This window comes from Haliotis rufescens, unplaced genomic scaffold (assembly GCF_023055435.1).
Source record: "Haliotis rufescens isolate VD_foot unplaced genomic scaffold, xgHalRufe1.0.p SCAF_2, whole genome shotgun sequence".
In the NCBI taxonomy this organism is placed as follows: Eukaryota; Metazoa; Mollusca; class Gastropoda; order Lepetellida; family Haliotidae; genus Haliotis; species Haliotis rufescens.
The window spans coordinates 25,424,626-25,444,245 of record NW_025963890.1 but is presented as its reverse complement, the minus strand read 5'-3'; the positions used below and the strand labels follow the sequence as shown (position 1 = coordinate 25,444,245).

The following is a 19,620-nucleotide window of genomic DNA, read 5'->3' as shown; positions in this document are numbered from 1 at the left end:
CGAAACTGACCCTGCGACATACTCCCAGACTAGGGGTTACATGTTTCCCCTTATTCCTACTGCATGAATTGGAATTTAAAACCCTTTTCTACTTTTCCTGTTTTCCATGACTGGATTTCACACCTCCCACTCTACTTCGTGAGGCTCTATTGGACAAGGAGGTCTGTTGTTTCCATTTTTTCTGCTCAGGATGCTATCTGGTTACCAAGACTGGGTTTGCTCAGACAAGGTTTGCCCCGCTCTGTTCTGTCTGATAAAGATGCATAAAGGTAGTAGTATAGGTAATGATGGTTCTGCCGCAACCCCACTGGAGCTGGATTTATTTACCAATACTGCTACTACAGATGGAATTTTTTATGCCAAAATGATGATGCGATTCAATGATAGTCATAAGATTAAGTTAAATTGGCTCTAGCTCACCAATACCAATCATTGCTTCTATTAGTATAAAAATGATAATGCGATTCAACAATAGTCATAAGTCGTACTAAAAGAAACATCAATATTAATTAATAATGGATAAAATTTACTATAGCCCACGAGGATATTGGAAAGGTGTAGGAGCAATTAAAAAAATTAGCCACCGCGGCTAAGGTATCTAAAGATGTGGCCAAGGATTGGTTAAAGAAACAAGCGATGTGGCAAATATATTTACCGGCACCGCGTTATATACCAAGGAAGAAGTTTGATATTTTTACAACGAATGAAGTTCATCAGGCTGACCTCTTGTTTCTTCCCCACGATAAGGTAAAACGCAAAACGTATAAATAAGCTTTAACAGTAGTGGATGTGGCTAGTCGATACAAAGAGGCTGAGCCATTAACCTCGAAAGATTCAACAGAAGTAGCTAATGCACTGAGTCGCATATATAAACGCGGACCGCTAAAATGGCCTAAGCTATTTCAAGTAGATCCCGGTCGCGAGTTTATGGGATCGGTAACTAAACTGTTAACAAAGAAAGATGTCGAAATCAGGCATGGTGAAAGAGAGACCCACTGCAGTCAAGCTATCGTCGAAAGATTTAACAGGACATTAGCGGAACGTTTGTTTGGCTATCAGTATGGGATCGAAATGAAATCGGAAAAATTAAGATCAACCGAATGGGTGACACGATTATCAGCGGTTGTATCAGCACTGAATAATGAAGTGACGAGATTAACCGGGAAGAAACCATCCGATGCGATTAAAATGAAATCCGTGACTTCCGAATCTTCAGCACCGGGGAGAGGCAAAGAACAAAAACTTGCGGATAGAGTAAGCGTAATATATTTATACCAGCCCGGTAAACTCGAAGGAGGCCTACGTCGCGCAACCGATCCGATTTGGTCTCTTAAGACATATAACATTAGTCGATCGGTTACGAAAGAAGGAGAGCCTATTCTTTATTATCTTCAAGATGGACCGGGTAGGGCATTTGTACGTGAAGAGTTGTTCATAGTTCCAAACGGTACGGTATTACCACCATAACCATAAGCATAGGTAGTTACACCATCATTATCAATCCATCTCTTTGTATCTAAGGGGGATAATGATGTCTTGTTCATTCTTAATCCATATATCCTATGATTGTAACTTCTTAAAGAGTTCATCTCGTGTTTGAACGTTCTACCATTGAATAATGATTCTTTATACTGTTTGTGTTTGATATGCTTTTTTACAACATACTTCTTAACACCCTTAGCTTTTCTTATCTCTCCATTATCGGACTTCTTAATAGAATACATCTTAGGTCTTAATCCGACATACTCCGCTATAGGGGTCCCAGCACATTCATCCTTCATCTTACCCAACACCTTTTTATTTACTACGCTGTGCAGTGGATTATCTTTTGGGTAATCGCTCGTGTCGTACATATCTATTTTTTCTGCCATATCTTTATACACATCCTCGGTCTGTATTTCCATCAACAAAGAATCTGTGTCGGTATATAACACCTCGCATCTATCGCCGTATTGCTTCTTAAGTTCGTTGTAATAAAAGTCATACATTAAGTGTTTTGACAAGTCGAGAATACTCATACCGACGTACACCGGTCTGTTGAATTTTATATTACTCTTCTGCATATGCAACGCGGCTAAGTCGTTATCGAATATCTTGCTTCTGTTAAAAGCCGGGCTGGCTATAAGTTTCCTGAGTCTTTCTTCCTCATTAGATCTGACTAATTTAACATCAACACGCTTCCTTAGATTCTCCATAGTTTTACCAAATACTGAGTTATTCATGAGCTTATACAGATTCTTTTCGAAATCGCTGGTAGCTATCTTTCTTAAATCTGTGTTCAACCTTATATAGGGCTCCATCCAAGGGCTTTGATCAAACTTTAGAACTCTGTGTATTTTCTTAAGTTTCATACCTAACGATAGATATAACTGGAGATTTCTGTAGTGAACTATATATTTGGTCTTATCCATCAAATTTGGTACAAGTTTTTCTACGTTAGCTAACCTAGTATTACCCATCAAGGAGCGTTGATATTCCGACATCCAATCTTTATTAACCATTAATCTTTCGGGAGCTAGCGGATAACTGTTATGACCTTTATGTAACGAACTTGGATATTCCAGGTCAGCTTCAAGTATGTACCCTTTATTCGCATCATTATTATGGATATTATGGATATCATTCTCATCGACCCACTCAAAACCACCCGTAGGTAAAGGTTGACTCATAGCCCATCCGTACAAATTGTTAGCGTCGAGATATAATATATGCGTGTCGGGTTTACTGGGATCGTATCCTTCCACTAATTTATTATTAGCCTTAGAATACCTTTTCGCTGCCATCGATATACCACCTCTTAATCCTTTCTCAATAAACAAGTGCATATCGTAATCTGTGAGTAGTTTTAGTTCTACGCCGGTCTTCTTCAACAATGCATCCCACTGGAATAGTACCATGCCGGGTCCAAGCCGTATTGTTTTAAACATGTCTTTCTAAATATCTCGCATATATCGGCGAGTAACAGTACATCAGTTTTTAAGTACAGATCGTGATAATCACCTAAATTCTTACAACCTAATTTATCCCACACCGTCAGAGCGTGTTCATAATCGATATCTGTTATTTTAGATTCCGTTAAGTTACTATAGAATGATTCAAGGGGTGGCAATTCAGTTTCTTCGAATCTAGACCAATCATCCATATATTCGTAAGGATATACACCTTTTCTCAGCAACAAATGACGAGTTATCTTTATCAGTATATTGATTCGTTATGGCAAAGTCATCGGGATTGTTCGCATTAGCTAAATTGTCCAGGGAAGATAACAGAAACTGTACGGAGTCTATGAATCTAAGCCCATTACTTTGCTTTATTCTAGATTTCCCATCCTTGTCCCTATAATGTATAGGTTTAGTCAACGAGAACGATATGTATTTTTCCATATTATTAGGAATGCACGTTAAACCGCCGTCGGTCTTTGAGATAGCTTGCATAATGAGATGTGAATCGTATCCCCTAAGGTTATGAAACACAACGGGGATGGGTATTGTTTGAGAATTCATTTGTAGTTTCAAGTTACACTCGTTATGCGCGGCTCCCCGATAATTACCCGTGACGTGGCAATGATCTCTTACAGAATCCCCATCCAGGGGTTTGTTACAAAACTGACAAATCGTTGACTTCTTATAGGCCCTCCAATCATCCCTCGTCATACACACGGGTTTCTTACGCGATAAATTTTCCCTTATTATTCTCTCTTCATTTTGTAGATATTCTAGGAACTTTCCCGCTGCATCGGGACCTCTGTAAATCACGGACGGGTTTGTTTTCCCATCATACCTTACAACTATATATCCAAATCCACAAGGAATATGTTCTTGAGTTTTGTACGTACAACTACTATCAGTATTGCGTTCAGTATTTTCTATGGGTTTGATCTTTATTAACCATTAATCTTTCGGGAGCTAGCGGATAACTGTTATGACCTTTATGTAACGAACTTGGATATTCCAGGTCAGTACAGTACAGTACTGGCATTTGATTACAATAATGTTCAAATTTTAATATATTTTTTCCCTTTTTAGGCATATCGATCCTGATAGCATTCTGTCCAACACCTCTTCAGTCTTCTTTATGCGCTTCTAATAGATCTTGTCTGCTGTACCCATGTAGACATCTTTCGCAGAAATATTTCTTTCTAGCATGTTTTGTTTGATCGTATAATAGCCTGTTTAAACTCTTTATCCACGTATAATAATATTTTCCATCTTTTTCGATCAGTAAAGAATTGATTCTGGGAATATGTTCCGGAGCGGAGCTTATCCTGTGTACAACAATTCCTTTAGAATGTCCGAAAACATTTATAGCTAAATTATTTTGCTTTTCCACCTTATCAATTTGTGATATTGGTGTAGGTTCGTCTATACCATCGAAGTTGAGTCCATCGTTTTGGGGATAGCTAGAAGGTCTATTTGCAATTTTAGAATCTACGGGGAACAATGCAGATCTTATCATCATTCTTAAACAGTCATCGGATTTATTTTTTACGTTAAGTATGGCTTTTTTCTTTTTATAATACGGGGGTAAATCTATATAAGAACCACCTTTGAAGGGCATATAATTTGCTATATCTAAATATAAACTATCGATTTTATCTACACTCCAACCCGAACCTCTATTAGTCCAGCGTTCTAAAGTTTCCTGTATTCTCTGAATTGACGTATCTAATGATGCGTTTATAGTATCGGATTCGGTTATAACTTCTTGATTGCTACGGAAATATGGTTCGGTATATTTGGTGCTATCATCTGCGTTACTTTCACTCAATAACATTTTAATCGTCAGCTGGTATTTTATACTATGTAAATCATCTAACTCCTTGTTAATTTTACTCCATATGATGGGCTTAATATCGTTAACATCCATGTTGGAATTAATATCCATCTTCCAACCTCTTAGATATTTACCAACGCCGGTGGATGATGTGGGTACAAATATTAATTCTTGTTGTTGTTGATTATTACCAACATCATCATCAACATCATCATTATGTTGAATATCAACATCATCATCATTAGGTTGATTATTATCTAGTAAAGCGATCAATTCAGCTCTTCTCATTCGAGAATAACTTCTCAGCCCACTGTTTCTCGCTCGACCATTGAGTTCTCTAACAGTCTGGGGTTTGTTGTATTCCAAACCTAGTAAGGTAATCAATTCAGCTTTTCTCATTCGAGAATATCCACGTAGACCACGTTGCTTTGCCATAGCCTTCAACTCTCTGACAAAAACCATTGTGGTTAAATGGTATATGCAAAATGATTCATTTGTCTAATTGGTTGTTTTTCATATATCTAAATACGTATTCTCCCCAACCTATTCCTCTCATTGATGTAATCTCTCTTCCTAGCATAAATAATCTGGTTCCTGACCCTATCAGCACCGTGTTTCTTACATAAACAATAACGACCTTTGACCCCTATCCCGCATTCAGAACACGTATAGTTTATGTTTCCGCGCCTGATGTAATAATTGTGTGTGCCTCAGTAAATTTCAACACAGCGTCGGTTACATAGAGTCGTCTTACCCATGAGTGTAAATTTGCAATGATTCATGGTTTATAGATCTATCACATCATTTGTCTAAATGCAAATCACATCTACACTATTGATTAGGCAGTCAGCCAACGCTATTTATAGGTCATGGTATAGCTGAAAATTGCAACAGCTGATAACCCCATAATCACAAATGCGACCTCGCGGTTCTTTTGTTCCTCTGACAGTGTATAAAACTGACTCATTGTTGGTCTCGGTATTGGGTCGATTTTTTTCCCATAAACGACGTAGTATTCGTGCATGGCAGATTCGACATCCTTAAACGTTTGAATTGAATGTCCTTCCTTAAGCAGTTTTTCCTGAATAAAGTCTAATCTCTTCATTCTCTGCCGCGTATATTGTGACTGGGCTGCTTGGAGTTGTTCCATTGCTTCGTTATGTCGTTTACGTTCCTCTTCAACTTCTTTAGCGTTTGATTCACTCATACTAGAAAATAAATAATTACCGAAAAAGCTAGAGCATTAACAATAGCTCCACTGACTATCATCGCAATTGTTGCCATGTTCAATAATATAAAATATTCAAATCTTTAATTAATTACTTCATTATGTCTTCCGGGATAAGCCCTTGTTTGATGAGCATATCCTTCGTTGCCATTGCCAATCCAATATCCAGAACCATCATACCTATATCAAATCCATTAAAATCTAGCTTAGGAGGTGTGGCTTTAGTAATCATTTTAGCCATACGAGCATAGCCAATGGCCAAGCCGGTGACCACCGCTGAATGATACGTTGCGTTAACCAACATTTTACCGTCTGTAACTGGAGTAGTCATGCTTCTTATAGCATTATATGGGGGCTAACCCGCTAATTGAACTTGTTGTTGCATCGGGGGTGACGTTTTCTCTTCTCCGGTCTTATAAAAGAACCATACAGCCGCTATAGCAACAACTCCTACTAGTGTCCATGTTTTAATCGGATTAATATTTGAATTATTTATTAATTTAGCTTTCCTCGCCAGTCCTCCCTTTCTTCCTGCGGCTATTTTTTGGGGGGTTCTTAGTAACTCTGGGTTTTAGTATTTTCTCATTCACATGTGGTGGTTCCTCATTCACTAGTTCCGCAATCTGTTGTGTAGTTTCGTTCACAATCTGTGGTGTCTGTTGAGTCTCCATTATTATTAAGTGGGCACGTATGTTAAAATTGACAATACCTAGCCATTATTAAAACAGTTTTTTAATCTCTTCGTCGGTCATGTTATCAATTTTTACGATGGTATAATTTTCTCCCAAATATTGGGAACATTTTCCACCGGCTACCAAAGCCGCGAGTCTTTCTCTATGTTTATCTACATTTTGATCTACATCAGATTCTTTGAGCATTTGTTCGATGAGTTCGTCGCATTCCATAATGTAATACCTAAGGAGATATTTAAGTCTAACATAATATAATATGACGTATCCAATACATCCCGTAATAATGAACTGTTGCGAAAGAATGATGATTTCGAACCACATTTTATGTCATATTAACCGCTAATGTTCAATTTGCTACATTTTGCTATAATTTTGCTACATTTTGCTACATTTTTGCTACATTTTGCTACATTTTGCTAAGCAATTGCATAAGCAGCTGGTTGATCGGATTTTAATACGAGTTTACAGTGCTTCGTTGCCGCTAACAGTTTTCTGACTTTATCTCGTTCGAGCTTGGTATAAATAACATCATTTTCGCGTAAACATTCCTCGAATGAATCTCGATCTTTGCAATGAAAGAGTGCTACCCATTTGGTCTGCTCTCTGAGATCTTTCAGGACAGAGTTGTATTTTTGAGTAAGTACCCAAACGCTATGCTGAGTATGCCGTCCGGAGAATGCTAAATACGAAAGCATATCTTTCTTTTTTGTTAATTCTTTACTCGCGCTGCAGTCGTCTATTACGAAAAGTGTTGATTCTCCTTTGTATTTTTCGTGACATACTTGGAGGCAGTCTTGTAAACGATCGCCCGGATCGACTCTGTGTACCCCGTCGTCATTCATTACCCAATCTCTCGATAGGTAGGTTTTATTAACGCTTATAGTCGGGCACAGAATAATAATATGATCGAAAACGTCCCGATAATGACTTTGTAAAATATCTAGAATAAAAGCTGTTTTTCCGCAGCCCGTTTGCCCACATATGATAGCGCAGTGCGGATCTTTAGGTAAAAGATTATCAATAGATTGCTTGCACGAATCTTCCATTCTGTATATTAAGTTGCGCATCCATAATCACGTACATATATATGTTTAATTTACCAGCCGTTTCCTGTAGCTTCGTTATCTGTATGGTGACACCCTCACTGGCATTTTCTATTCTCCTCCCACTGCCGTGTAGTTGGTCATCGTCCGTTGTTCGCATGTCGATCCATACTGCGTACTTCGTGGTGAGGTATACACCCATCGATACACTCCCGAGAGACAGATCTTTCTTCCGGGGAGCGTTTTATAGAAGGAAGTTTTTTGACCTCATCCCACTGGTGATACGCTAGCATCCCTTGGCTATATAGTTGGATTAGGAACGCCCTCGATAGTCAATTCTACTTTTGTAATCTTGGGATTGTAGAACTTCTCGGTATTTCTTAAACGCATCGGAGGGGTCCTCGAACAACATTAAAATACCCTTCAACGACCTCGTGGGAACGTTTAGATTGATATTCCACATCGTATCTTTTTTGTCCCTCGTGATCTTTCGGTGTCGCAGCACGCGATCGTACAAAATGGCTGAACTTCCAGTATACTGGTTACGAATTTGTCTGGCTAATTCGGGATCTGTTATCATATCGTACTCCAGCGAGATATTGTAAATGGAATAGCTAGCATCTCCAGCAGCTCTGATTACTCTACCGTAGTCATTAAAAGTGAGTTCGTATTCTAACCTATCGCCTAGGGATGCTTGATAAAAGGGCATGTGGGAATCTAGTAATTCAAAGTCTAGGGGAATATAGAATCGGTCACCTAATGCGTCGGCAACGGTGAGATCTTTTACGACGGTATCATCACCATTTTCAGCACCCACGCGCAGTCTCAATGTGTTCTTATTACAAATACCTTGGTACTGTAAGTTTTCCCGCTCTTTATCCGTTCTCCAGAGATCCATATAGCAATAGTATACATCGCTATCGTCGATACTCAAAACCTCATTACCGCTAATTTTAATCGCGATTTTCTTAACGATAGCACGACCTATGTTCTGAACGGGCTCCCTGTTAACGTCTGTAGAAGTCAAACTAATCGTAAATGCTAGTCGGACAGTTCCCGGAACTAACACATCGTGTGCGCCGAGATTAGGAAAGCGAACCAGAAGTGTTTGATTCTGATCGATGGTACTAGGGTTATTAGTTATAGTTACAGACTGACCAATTGCTTTGACCCCTAATGGATCTCGAAGTCTACGTTGTGGGTTTAACTTGCGTCCGTATTGCGAAGACATTGTTATATTGAAATTATATAACCATATATTTAATATAAAAATGGGTGATTTTGATCTTAATGACTTTGATCTAAGTACCTTTGATGACTTTGATAATCTAATCGAAGAGGGTACTGATGAAACCAGGCTTAGTAGTCTTAATGATGAACTTTTACAATCAAACGTCAATGATTATTACGATGCCTTAAAAGAAGATAAAAATTATGATACCCCAATAGGTCGTGACTATTCAAAGTTTACGATAGAAAGTGAAGGAATATTGCGAATACGCGGCGAACCCGATATTGACCTTATGCATTCTCGTACTCGTAAGCCCCTAGCCTTGTCTACGATAGCCACTAAACACGGCACTGTGTTTGTTCGTGATGAATTAGGTTTTGTAGACTACGGACGGGCAAAACTTTCCGCGAAGACTACAAAGGTTCTTCGAACCGTGCGTGATGAACTTGGTAATACAGATAATTTGGAAGCTTCCTCGAAGGTGGCCTCGGACGGACTCGGAGAAATCTTGGATACCTACTACGATAATTCCACGTTACAGGTACCATCCTGGGAGTTCAGTATTAGGGAATTACGAGGTCTTGACAAGGCAATGCGAACAATGCGGGGAGAACTTATCAATAATATAGCCAAGCTATCCGAACTCGACAAACATATAGTTCAAGAGAAAACAAAACTTGAACAGGCGGGCGATGAGTTCAGTAGACGCCGCGTAACGGAAAGATTGCGTAACTTAGAATACGAAAGATCGGCTCGCATCGAAGCAGCTTCCAGTAATAGAAAGGCACTTCGTTCGCAAATCAGTCGAATTTGAGAAACTATCGATCAAGTCCTCAACAATATACAACACTTGCCGATAAAATTAAATTATTGTTCAGAGAACAGGGAATAACCATTGCCAGTATTTTTACCGCGTTGGGATTTATTATATCAACTTTGACTCTCGCGTTAACCGGTTGCAGTACAGGTTGTGGTACACCGCCCACACCGCCTAGTGATGGTATAAAAGAGTGGATAAAAAAGCATTTAAAAGCATTAGGTTCAGCACTGGGAAAGCTCACTGGGAAAGCCGCGTCTGCACTTCGCAGTATAATAGGGAGTATAGTTTGCTGGCTATTGAATTTATTAGCTAAAACCACCACTTGGCTTAGTCAAAACTTATGGGGGTTGATCGTAGCAATTGCAGGGCTGTTGTACGTATTCGCTAAGAACTATTTAACCAAATCATGAGTAAACCAACCGCGACTCCACCTAATACAAGCGCTGTTTTTTCATCAATATGTTGTTGATTTTCAGCTGCAATATGTGGTGGTACTTGTGTTTGTGCGTTAGTAGATGGTTGAGCGATAGTTGGTGTTTGCGGCTTGACTATTCCCTTTTCGCCCGTGATTGTTTGCGTTATTAATTCGACGTTAATATCTGAATTAATACCTGGTTTTTGTTTATCGGTAGCGATAACAATTTTATTATTATAACCTATCACTTGACCGATCTTAAGTTCCATATTACTCGGAGACATGTATAGTCCCGGTGCATAAACGTAGTCCACTTTGGATTGAGCGTACTGTAATGCATCTTGAAAACGCTTTATAGACGATGGTATGTCAACTGGTGAATTAATGGCGTCCTCCACGTTTGCGACAAACTGTTTTTGCGCATCGAACGCCGTCCCAGTACCGATAATGGGCATTCGTGTTTGCGATTGTGCACCGAGAATTGCCCATACATAAGTTCTTATCGATTCATTAACTCTTACAAATCCTGGGTTAGTAAAATTATTTTCCGTTTTATCATTAAGAAATTCATTCCAAGCGTCATCGTTCAGTTGTACAAATTTTTTAACAATATAAAAAGACCCACTCTTAAAACTCATAATATCCCCTCTCCAATTGTTACTATAAAGTTACCAGCCTTTATACCAATGACCGGTTTTATACCGATTATCATATAATCTTGAGTAAAGTTTGCCGGTACGCCGCAACTTAGGAGCTGAAAGTTTACTGAGATTTTTATATACATAATCGCTTTCTTCTTTGACGGTTATATTTTCCTCTGCGTAAGGAACTCCTAGACCATGGTTTGCTCCTTTAATACGCCAATCTTTACTCGTAGAAACATTAAATTCATGACAAATACGCTCATACGCTGACCTATCATAATTATTATTTGTGGAATTCCATGCTCGATCCTGCGGTAATGGAGCACTAATTTCTTTAAGTATACGTCTAATCTGATAGTACACGTGAAATGATATAACAGACTTATTTAGCATAAATCCTGGGGAATAAAGAGATACGCCACATCCCGTTGTGGCACACCATATGGCAAAGTTTAACTGATTCTGCCAAAATTGCATCGGATTGTGAAACCAGTCGTGCACCATTTTATGGCTAGTTGCCGTGACTCTGTACTTTTCAAAGATATCAGGGAATTTAACGATAAATTCAGCACCAGAGGCAGTTACTATAATCGATTGATTAGTAATGTATCTCGATTTCATATTTAAGTTATGATATAGTATCATTGTATATTTAATATGTATGTTACACTCCCGGGAATAACAAATGGTCAGTCTATTGAACTGCTTCATACTATCGATAACTCAGATGGACAACTCGAAGTAGCACTATGTGATGTAACGTATTACCCGCTGTGGACCAATATAAGTGCTGCGAAAAGTAATAATGAGATGTTTATATCAAATGAAAAAAAATCCATTACTATACCTGATGGGTATTACAGCGTATGCTCACTCAATGATGAAATTTTTAAGCCTAATGGAATGAGTCTCACACAAAATGAGTCGAATGGGACAGTGAAATTCGACTCTGGAGAAAAAGGTACAATTTTTTTTTATGGTAACTTACCAGTTACACTTGGATTTACACATGTTGATATATTACCCGATTTAGTTCCCTATAAAGAGTTGTGTATCCATCTTGATCAAATAAGCACGACGGATAATATTCAACTAGAAAGTCCTTCAACTCTACTCAGAAGTGTTCCAGTGAAAAATGAAAAATATAATTGCGGTAAAAAATTAAAGCGGGGTATTATTTCAGACCTCAAAATTTCTATATTAGATGTAAAACACCAACCTGTACATTTGAGGATACTTAAGTGTAACACTCCATATTATAAATAATGGTTGATTCCATATTTAAGTTATGATATAGTATCTTTGTATATTTAATATGTATGTCACACTCCCGGGAATAACAAATGGTCAGTCTATTCAACAGCTTCATACTACTCGGATGGACAACTCGAAGTCGCTCTATGCGATATAACGTATTACCCGCTGTGGACCAATATAAGTATTGCGAGAGATCATTATACGTTCTTAATAAATAAAAAAGAACACTTTATAACTGATGGGTATTACAGCGTATGTTCACTCAATGATGAAATTTTTGGGAGTTAGTCTCACACAAAATGAGTCGAATGGGATGCTGATTTTGAACACTGGAGAAAAGGAAGTAGGTATTGTCCTGTACTTAACAAAAACACTTGGATTTTTATTAGGAGAAAAAAAATTATTTATATTAATACCACCCAACCAAACACGGCATGGAGATAAATTACCCGATTTAGTTCCCTATAAAGAGTTGTGCATCCATCTTGATCTAATAAGCACGACGGATAATATTCAACTAGAAAGTCCTTCAACTCTACTCAGATCTATTACAGTCAAAGATGAAAAATATAATAGCGGTAGAACGGAATCTTTCTCACCATTACAATATAAAAAATTAAAGCGGGGTATTATTTCAGACCTAAAAATTTCTATATTAGATGTAAAACACCAACCTTTACATATAGGATACTTAAGTGTAACACTCCATATTATAAATAATGGTTGATGCATCAGGCCCTGGAACGCTCAGACAATGTAATACAATTGCGCTTTCCGATCTCGGAGACACAGAAGGATTCGGTAAACCCGGTACCAGTGGTGAGTTATACGCTTTACACTTACACGATAATGTATACAAGCGGAAAGAAGTTACATTCACGGGTAATCTAGAAGATTTAAGCAATGTCGACGTTAGTAGACTCATTAAAAACACTTCGTACAATATTATTCGCAACGACGATAATAAATGGACTATGGTCGACGCAAACATCGAATAGAGAAGGATAGGGAGTTGAGACTTGGATTGTATAAAAAGTATCACAGAGCCGTGAATGCTCTCGACGGAGTTGACACCGCTCTTGTAGCAGCTGGCATGGGACTCGGTGTAGCGGGTGTCGGTTAACTATCAACTATAATCGCCGTGCCTATCGTGCTCGGCATGGAAATAGACGCCGGAGTCTCGGGACTGGCAGGAATAGCGATAAAATTTATTTCTCGTAGGTTACAAAAGAAAGCATTAAAACACGATAGTATTCGGATACTCGCCGAAGCAAAGTTGAACAGCATTGAGGATCATATTTCGACAGCAATGGCTGATTGTAAGATATCCGAGGATGAGTTTCGTTTAGTGCTGTCGGAACTCACCAAATACAACGCAATGAAGCAGGAGATTCGATCAAAATCTCATAAGACCAGTGGTATTAGCGAAGATGAGAAAAAAAAGTTCATAGAACAGGGGAGGAAACAAGCGTGTCAATTATTCCGTTCCAAAACCAAAGAACTGATTGGAGATTAAAAATAGATTGCTTACTATCGTTTGATCACATTTAGACAAATGCTTACATAAATATATATAATAATGGAAATAGAAAAAACTATTAAATGGAAAGAATTACCACAAGGTTTTTATTATATCAGTAGGGCTGCAACGATACACCTAGGTCACGATACGATATGTACCTCGATACTTACATCACGATTCGATACGTATCTCGATACGCTACGATACACATAGTGACAAGAGAAGACAAGAGATGAATGAATTAAACTTAGTTTATTAAAAATGAAAAATTAAATGAATGTTCATGAGTCATAAAATATATACTGTAATGAGTATTTTAACTTAATGAATCATCTGCCATATTTGTGAGTTGTGACTTGATGGTAGGAGTAAATACTAAATGTACCAGTGTCCAGTAACTAATGATTTGCCATTTTTATGTATAAAGGCAAAAAAACAATTTAAAAACAATTAGATCTATAGCAACAGCCATGTTATACACCATTTGAAAGGTCTTATCCTAGTGTTTATAAATATGAAAGTTATGTTTATCACATTATTTAAATAATGCATTGACAACTTAATTAAGTTTGTTGTAAAATAAATAAAAATGTAAGCTAACACATTCATAACGTCCAGATTAAGGACCAAGGAAGCGACAATTTGACGATTTGGGGCAAATATAAGTTTCAAAAGATCTAAAGATTTTCATTGTTTACGTAATTGGAAAATTATTTTAAAAAGAATTATGAATAGTATCTGTTTTCACTCATTTCCAGATAACAGCGGCAGTCCGCTAAGTAACATGAAGAAATACCTCCGTTTTCGAAAGCTTCGTATGAATAACACGTTCGTCGGTGACTGACATATGACACCTCGCTAGAAAGCTTGTTTTTTCATGTCCACGCTCGTAACATTGCCTGGAGTCTTTTCGTAGCTATAACATAAGATTTCATTGGATAAAAAATGGTTTCTAATGACGCTTTCTTGCCGAAATCTGCTACATGGTTCATGATTGGTCAAATTTGAACACGTGACCTGAGGCAGGCAATCAAATTACAAATCCTCGTGAATTTCAGATTTTTACGAAATATTTTGGTTAGATTGTGTTATCCTGAACGTTTTAAGCAGGAAATCGCGATCTATATTAAAAATATGGAGCTTCGTGGATGTATCATGCTAGGTTACAAGCTGTGACAAAGAGTTTTCATGCATATATTTTGGCATTGAACATCGTGTCCGAGCCGGGAATTCGAGGCGACGAAAGCCGAGATGTCATTTGACTAACATTACACGCGATCGCACGAAAAGATGGAAATAATAACCTAGCTGTAAGTTTGACCACTTTTAGATATATATTTGTTGATTTTATTTACCACTTTGTATAATTATTTATTTAAAGATTTGCTTGAAACGTCTTTGTTATGCTCTTTGACATGTTCGATGTGCACCCGTTGTCTAAGTGTCTGTCCGAGAATTATATCTTCAATAACATAAGCGGGAAATAGTGAATAACTTTTTAATCTATCGATAAAAAATGATAAATGGAAATAGAATACAAATTTCAGACATTGTGAGATGTGATAGATTTAATAAATGAATGGTATGACAGGTAGGTCCATAAATATATATACTAGAGTCAGGTCTCCGAATATCGTACAGGCTCCTAAGTTCCGTACACTTTGATGTTTCCTTGATTGCTTTCAATGCTTTCATGCGGCGTCAAACTACTTTCGTTGGTTGAAATGTGGTAATCCCCAACTCTATTTTCAGCTATCACGTGTATTTGTCATGCGCTTTCTCTTACGAGATATGATTGGTTATCGCGAAGTGCACTTGCGCAGAAGCGGTTCTCTCCATTTCTTGCTGGGTTGACGTCAAGGTCACGATTCGAGAACCTCTACATGTGACAGGTCATTGCGGTAAATTTAAAAAGCACGAACGGTACGGAAACACGAAATAATGCATATCAGCTGCCATAAACATTTCATATTGAGAATTATTAATAGGTTTCATAAAAGTTATTTTCAAAATTAACAAAATGTGGGACGTACGATATTTGATGCCCAAATTATTATAATATTTTGCTATGCTTCTAATTTCGTACAGTGAAATTTTCAATTTTCCATTTGATATACCCTCTTATGAAACACTTGAATAAGCATTGATAAACAAATTAAAATGACAAAAAGAATATATATATATATTGTCACCTTAGTGTATGGTCATTGTTGAAGTCCATTTTGAAGTAGTCGCTCACTGTCATAAGCTTAAAAATTATTTATATGAAATATTAAGTAACAGACATCAGGACACCTTATCCCTGTTTTCATTTAGATCTATCCAAAAACATTGTTTATCTCTTATCACGCGTCCAGTGCCACATTAGTACGCAGCCTTACAGTAAAACGACAACACAAAGACTATACACCTAGTAACTGTACATGGTTTAAGATATATTACAAAAAGATGCTACAAACATTGTCAGGCTGCCTGTATTAATTTTGCCCCGACGTAATAACAAAAGTACCACCATCATTGCACATTCATAAAATGCCTAGATCTTTCTTCAACTACGTGTATTAAAAAGTTGTTTCCGAAAAAACCCACCTAAATACGTCCAAAATTAATTTGAAGACTGGTACCAAGGTAGAATATGTTAAAAATTAGTGAAAAGGATTTATTTATTTTTTAAATTTCGCCCGCCCGCTTCCTTGTTGGTTGAGGTTGGAGATGACAAACACATAAAATATTATAGATGGCCTAACGACTAAAGAAACATGTAGAAAATTTCTAGTCAACACCAAAACTCTATCTAATAAGTGTTGACTGTGTAAGTATTGATAACTGATGAGCAAAATCGGTAAAACAATCGGTATCAGCGAGGTACAACTGTATTATTCATACTGTAGCTAATAAAACATTAGGAATACGTTTTAACCCAATACAAAGATATGTCTGTCTTAATTACAATTATTCAGCTGTTTATACGTTTTCTGTCAACTTTACAGAAAATGGCACTTTCAAAATCCGTTCAGCGTCGGACGTGAAATAGTGATCGCGGTCGCACGTTCAACTATAAACACCCTAACTCTGGATGATGTTTATTTTGAAAATGAAGCTGAAATAATAATTGGTTTGCTACAGAAATCCTTAGATCATCCCAAATGAGGGTCTGCAGTGGCGAATGTTGTTTGTCGTGTTCTGCATGGCATATCGGAAAATTATAAACGACCCCGTGTCTGCCACATTTTTGGCAAGACGTGTTCTCGAATATTTCGAAAAAAATGGACTTCATCAATGCTCCAACTTGTTCGTTCTGTTTTGATTCAAACGGGGCAGTATTAAAATTCATAAAGTTAGTTTTGTGCTTAATATTTTAGATGGGAAAAAGACGCCAGTACTCTAAGCAGGCCCTGGAGTTTATTAATAAATTAAGTTTATTAATAAATTAATAAATTCTACTAATGATTAATAATACTGGGATATAGATCTACATATTTATATAGTTTTTGAACCTAAGCATTTCCTTTCGTGCGATAATTCGAATTTTGATTCAACCAATATATACAAATTTTCATAAGAAATAACAACCACGGGAGTACAGTTCAGGTGCTGTACGGAATTAAAATACATGTACGATATTAGAAGAAATTGCATACGATATTACAGTCACACTGTACGAATTTAAGTGATCGTTATTAGCCTCATTCGACTGAACGTGTGGTCAAAACGGAAATCGGAATGTACAACCTGTTTAATGGGGTGGCAAGATGATTGGATAATCTTTCGTCTGGTATGCCCCATGACGCAGTATCTGCATACAAAGCTTGGTGGTTGAGACCGGCGACCAAAAGTGTACGATATTCGGAGAACTGACTCTATTTTGGCGTGACTAAGGCTTGGCCGGATAACCGGCCTACAGTGCCTGGGGACTCGATGCTTCTTGGCCGGTCTACCGGCCTATGGTGTTGAAAAAAATTAAAACACATTTGAAACGTATCTGTGATGAAAGTTTATTTACAAAAAAAAAGACGTACGTAAATACATACGTCTTTGAAAAAACGTATCGTGAAAAATCGAGATACAGCACCTCACAAATCGCACACCGTATCGTATGGAGTGAATCGCGATGCATCGGTGTCCCGGGATATCGTTTCAGCCCTATATATCAGTGATGTCAAACCAACCAAATACGGTTATAAATTGTTTCTTATCAATTTACAAGAAAAGTGTAGTTATATAGTCTGGTCTCCTAGTAAAATGAACGAAGAACTTAATAAAAATGTTGAATATCGCTTTATTAATAAGAATAATGAAAAATATTTTCATTACCATTTAGACACATCTAAAGCAATTATTGGCCCCGGGTATTGGTGAGCTAGAGCCAATTTAACTTAATCTCATGACTATCATTGAATCGCATTAGCGTTTACGCATAAAAAATTCCATCTGTAGTAGCAGTATTGGTAAATAAATCCAGCTCCAGTGGGGTTGCGGCAGAACCATCATTACCTATACTACTAAGGTAGTAATGCGGGATAAGATAAAAACTTCAGTAAAATCTCAATATTTTTTACATATGGATACTTATCCTGCATTACTACGTCTAAAGTGCCCTCCCATTGCTTTGCTACCTTCCCGCGAAGCTTCTTCAGATGTCCGTTATTAGCTGTGATGTGGTTATACGTGACCTCGCCACTTCCGGTCACATGGTGGCTGTGGGAGGAAGTAAGCCACAAAACTGGTTGGTACAACATCTTTTGTAGCCAGGACCTCTCACAATTCCGTCTTCCTAGTCAAAGAACAGCAGTAATAGCATTAAGGTAGTAATGCAGGGTAAGTATCCACATGTAGAAAATATTTTGATTTTACGAATTTAGAGATGAACAGTTCTCACACGATATTAACTATTTGCAGAAGGAATCTTATTTTGTTTAAGAAGAATTATGCTCTTATTATGGGCAGTTTGTCAGATGTAGATATCTAGCATCCAGATATCGAAATACAGAATTAAGAAACACAAAACCAACATGTATAAACCAGATGCAGACGTGACAAACAACACCACCCTCCACTCCAAGCTTTCCTCTGTGAGTGGCCGGACAGAGAAGGAGAACCAGGCTCAGACAACACTCGGGCGCACATCTACTCTTCAGTCAGTAGATACTTGTACGGTTAGTGTTGAAGCTTAAATTGTCAGTCAGTTGCTTGTTACCCAGTGTTCCCATTTATCGGTAATTACCAGTTTTTTATCGGTAATTCATGTGACAGGGACTGGCAAATAAAGTACTTATTAATCTTTGTTGTTGAACAAAACATCGGTGATATTCATATAAGTACATTTTTCGAACAAAGTCAGCTTGTCTGTTACCATGTCTATTTCTAGGTTAAATATCCATTTTTAGCGACTTCGTCTCGAAATATTAAAAAACAAAAAGAAAATTGTGACTGAAGTTTGTGTGAATGACGTAAAGATGTAACTAAGTTACTTCAGAGATGACATCTTTGCACTGAACATGAAGTTGAAAGAATTAGAACCAAATAATTTTCATACGTTGTTTTATTTGTTGAAAGTTGGTACTGGCAAAAATTAGGGGGGACTGGTAATTTTTAGAGTTCCCAGTCCACTAGGACTGGCAGTTTCAAAAGCCAGCGGGAACACTGTTACCATGGTTAGACAAATGCCAATTTCGAAGCTGAATGTTCATTTATAGGTAGTTATAGTGAAACATTGAAAGCATTATGGCATTATTAGCGTTTGTCATGTCTCTATGTATGAATAGTGTATTGTGAGTTTCCTCTTTGTGTCTGATGTCAGCTTGTATTTCTTGAGTAAAATGAATATGGAAATAAGAGACAGTATACATGGTATATGGATGATACTCATTTTTGAGTGGTGGGAAAATAATGTTTGTTTGTGAGATTTTTTCAGCAATTTTGTCCTAATCTACTAGTCAGAAGCAGACGAGGTATTGATTTCACTATGATGCCACCTCCGTATCCTGCTAGGGTA

The 19,620-nt window shown here is 37.5% G+C and overlaps 1 protein-coding gene across 3 annotated transcripts in view; it reads left to right on the top strand.

The window, feature by feature from the left end:
- The window catches only part of LOC124118771 (centromere protein C-like), an 84,497-nt gene that overhangs the window by 14,368 nt on the left and 50,509 nt on the right, over positions 1-19,620 (top strand). For all 3 annotated transcript variants that reach the window (XM_046481034.2, XM_046481035.2, XM_046481033.2), the window contains exon 4: positions 18,651-18,781. In XM_046481034.2, the coding sequence (XP_046336990.2) occupies positions 18,651-18,781 (131 nt within the window). The remainder of the gene's footprint in view (positions 1-18,650; positions 18,782-19,620) is intronic.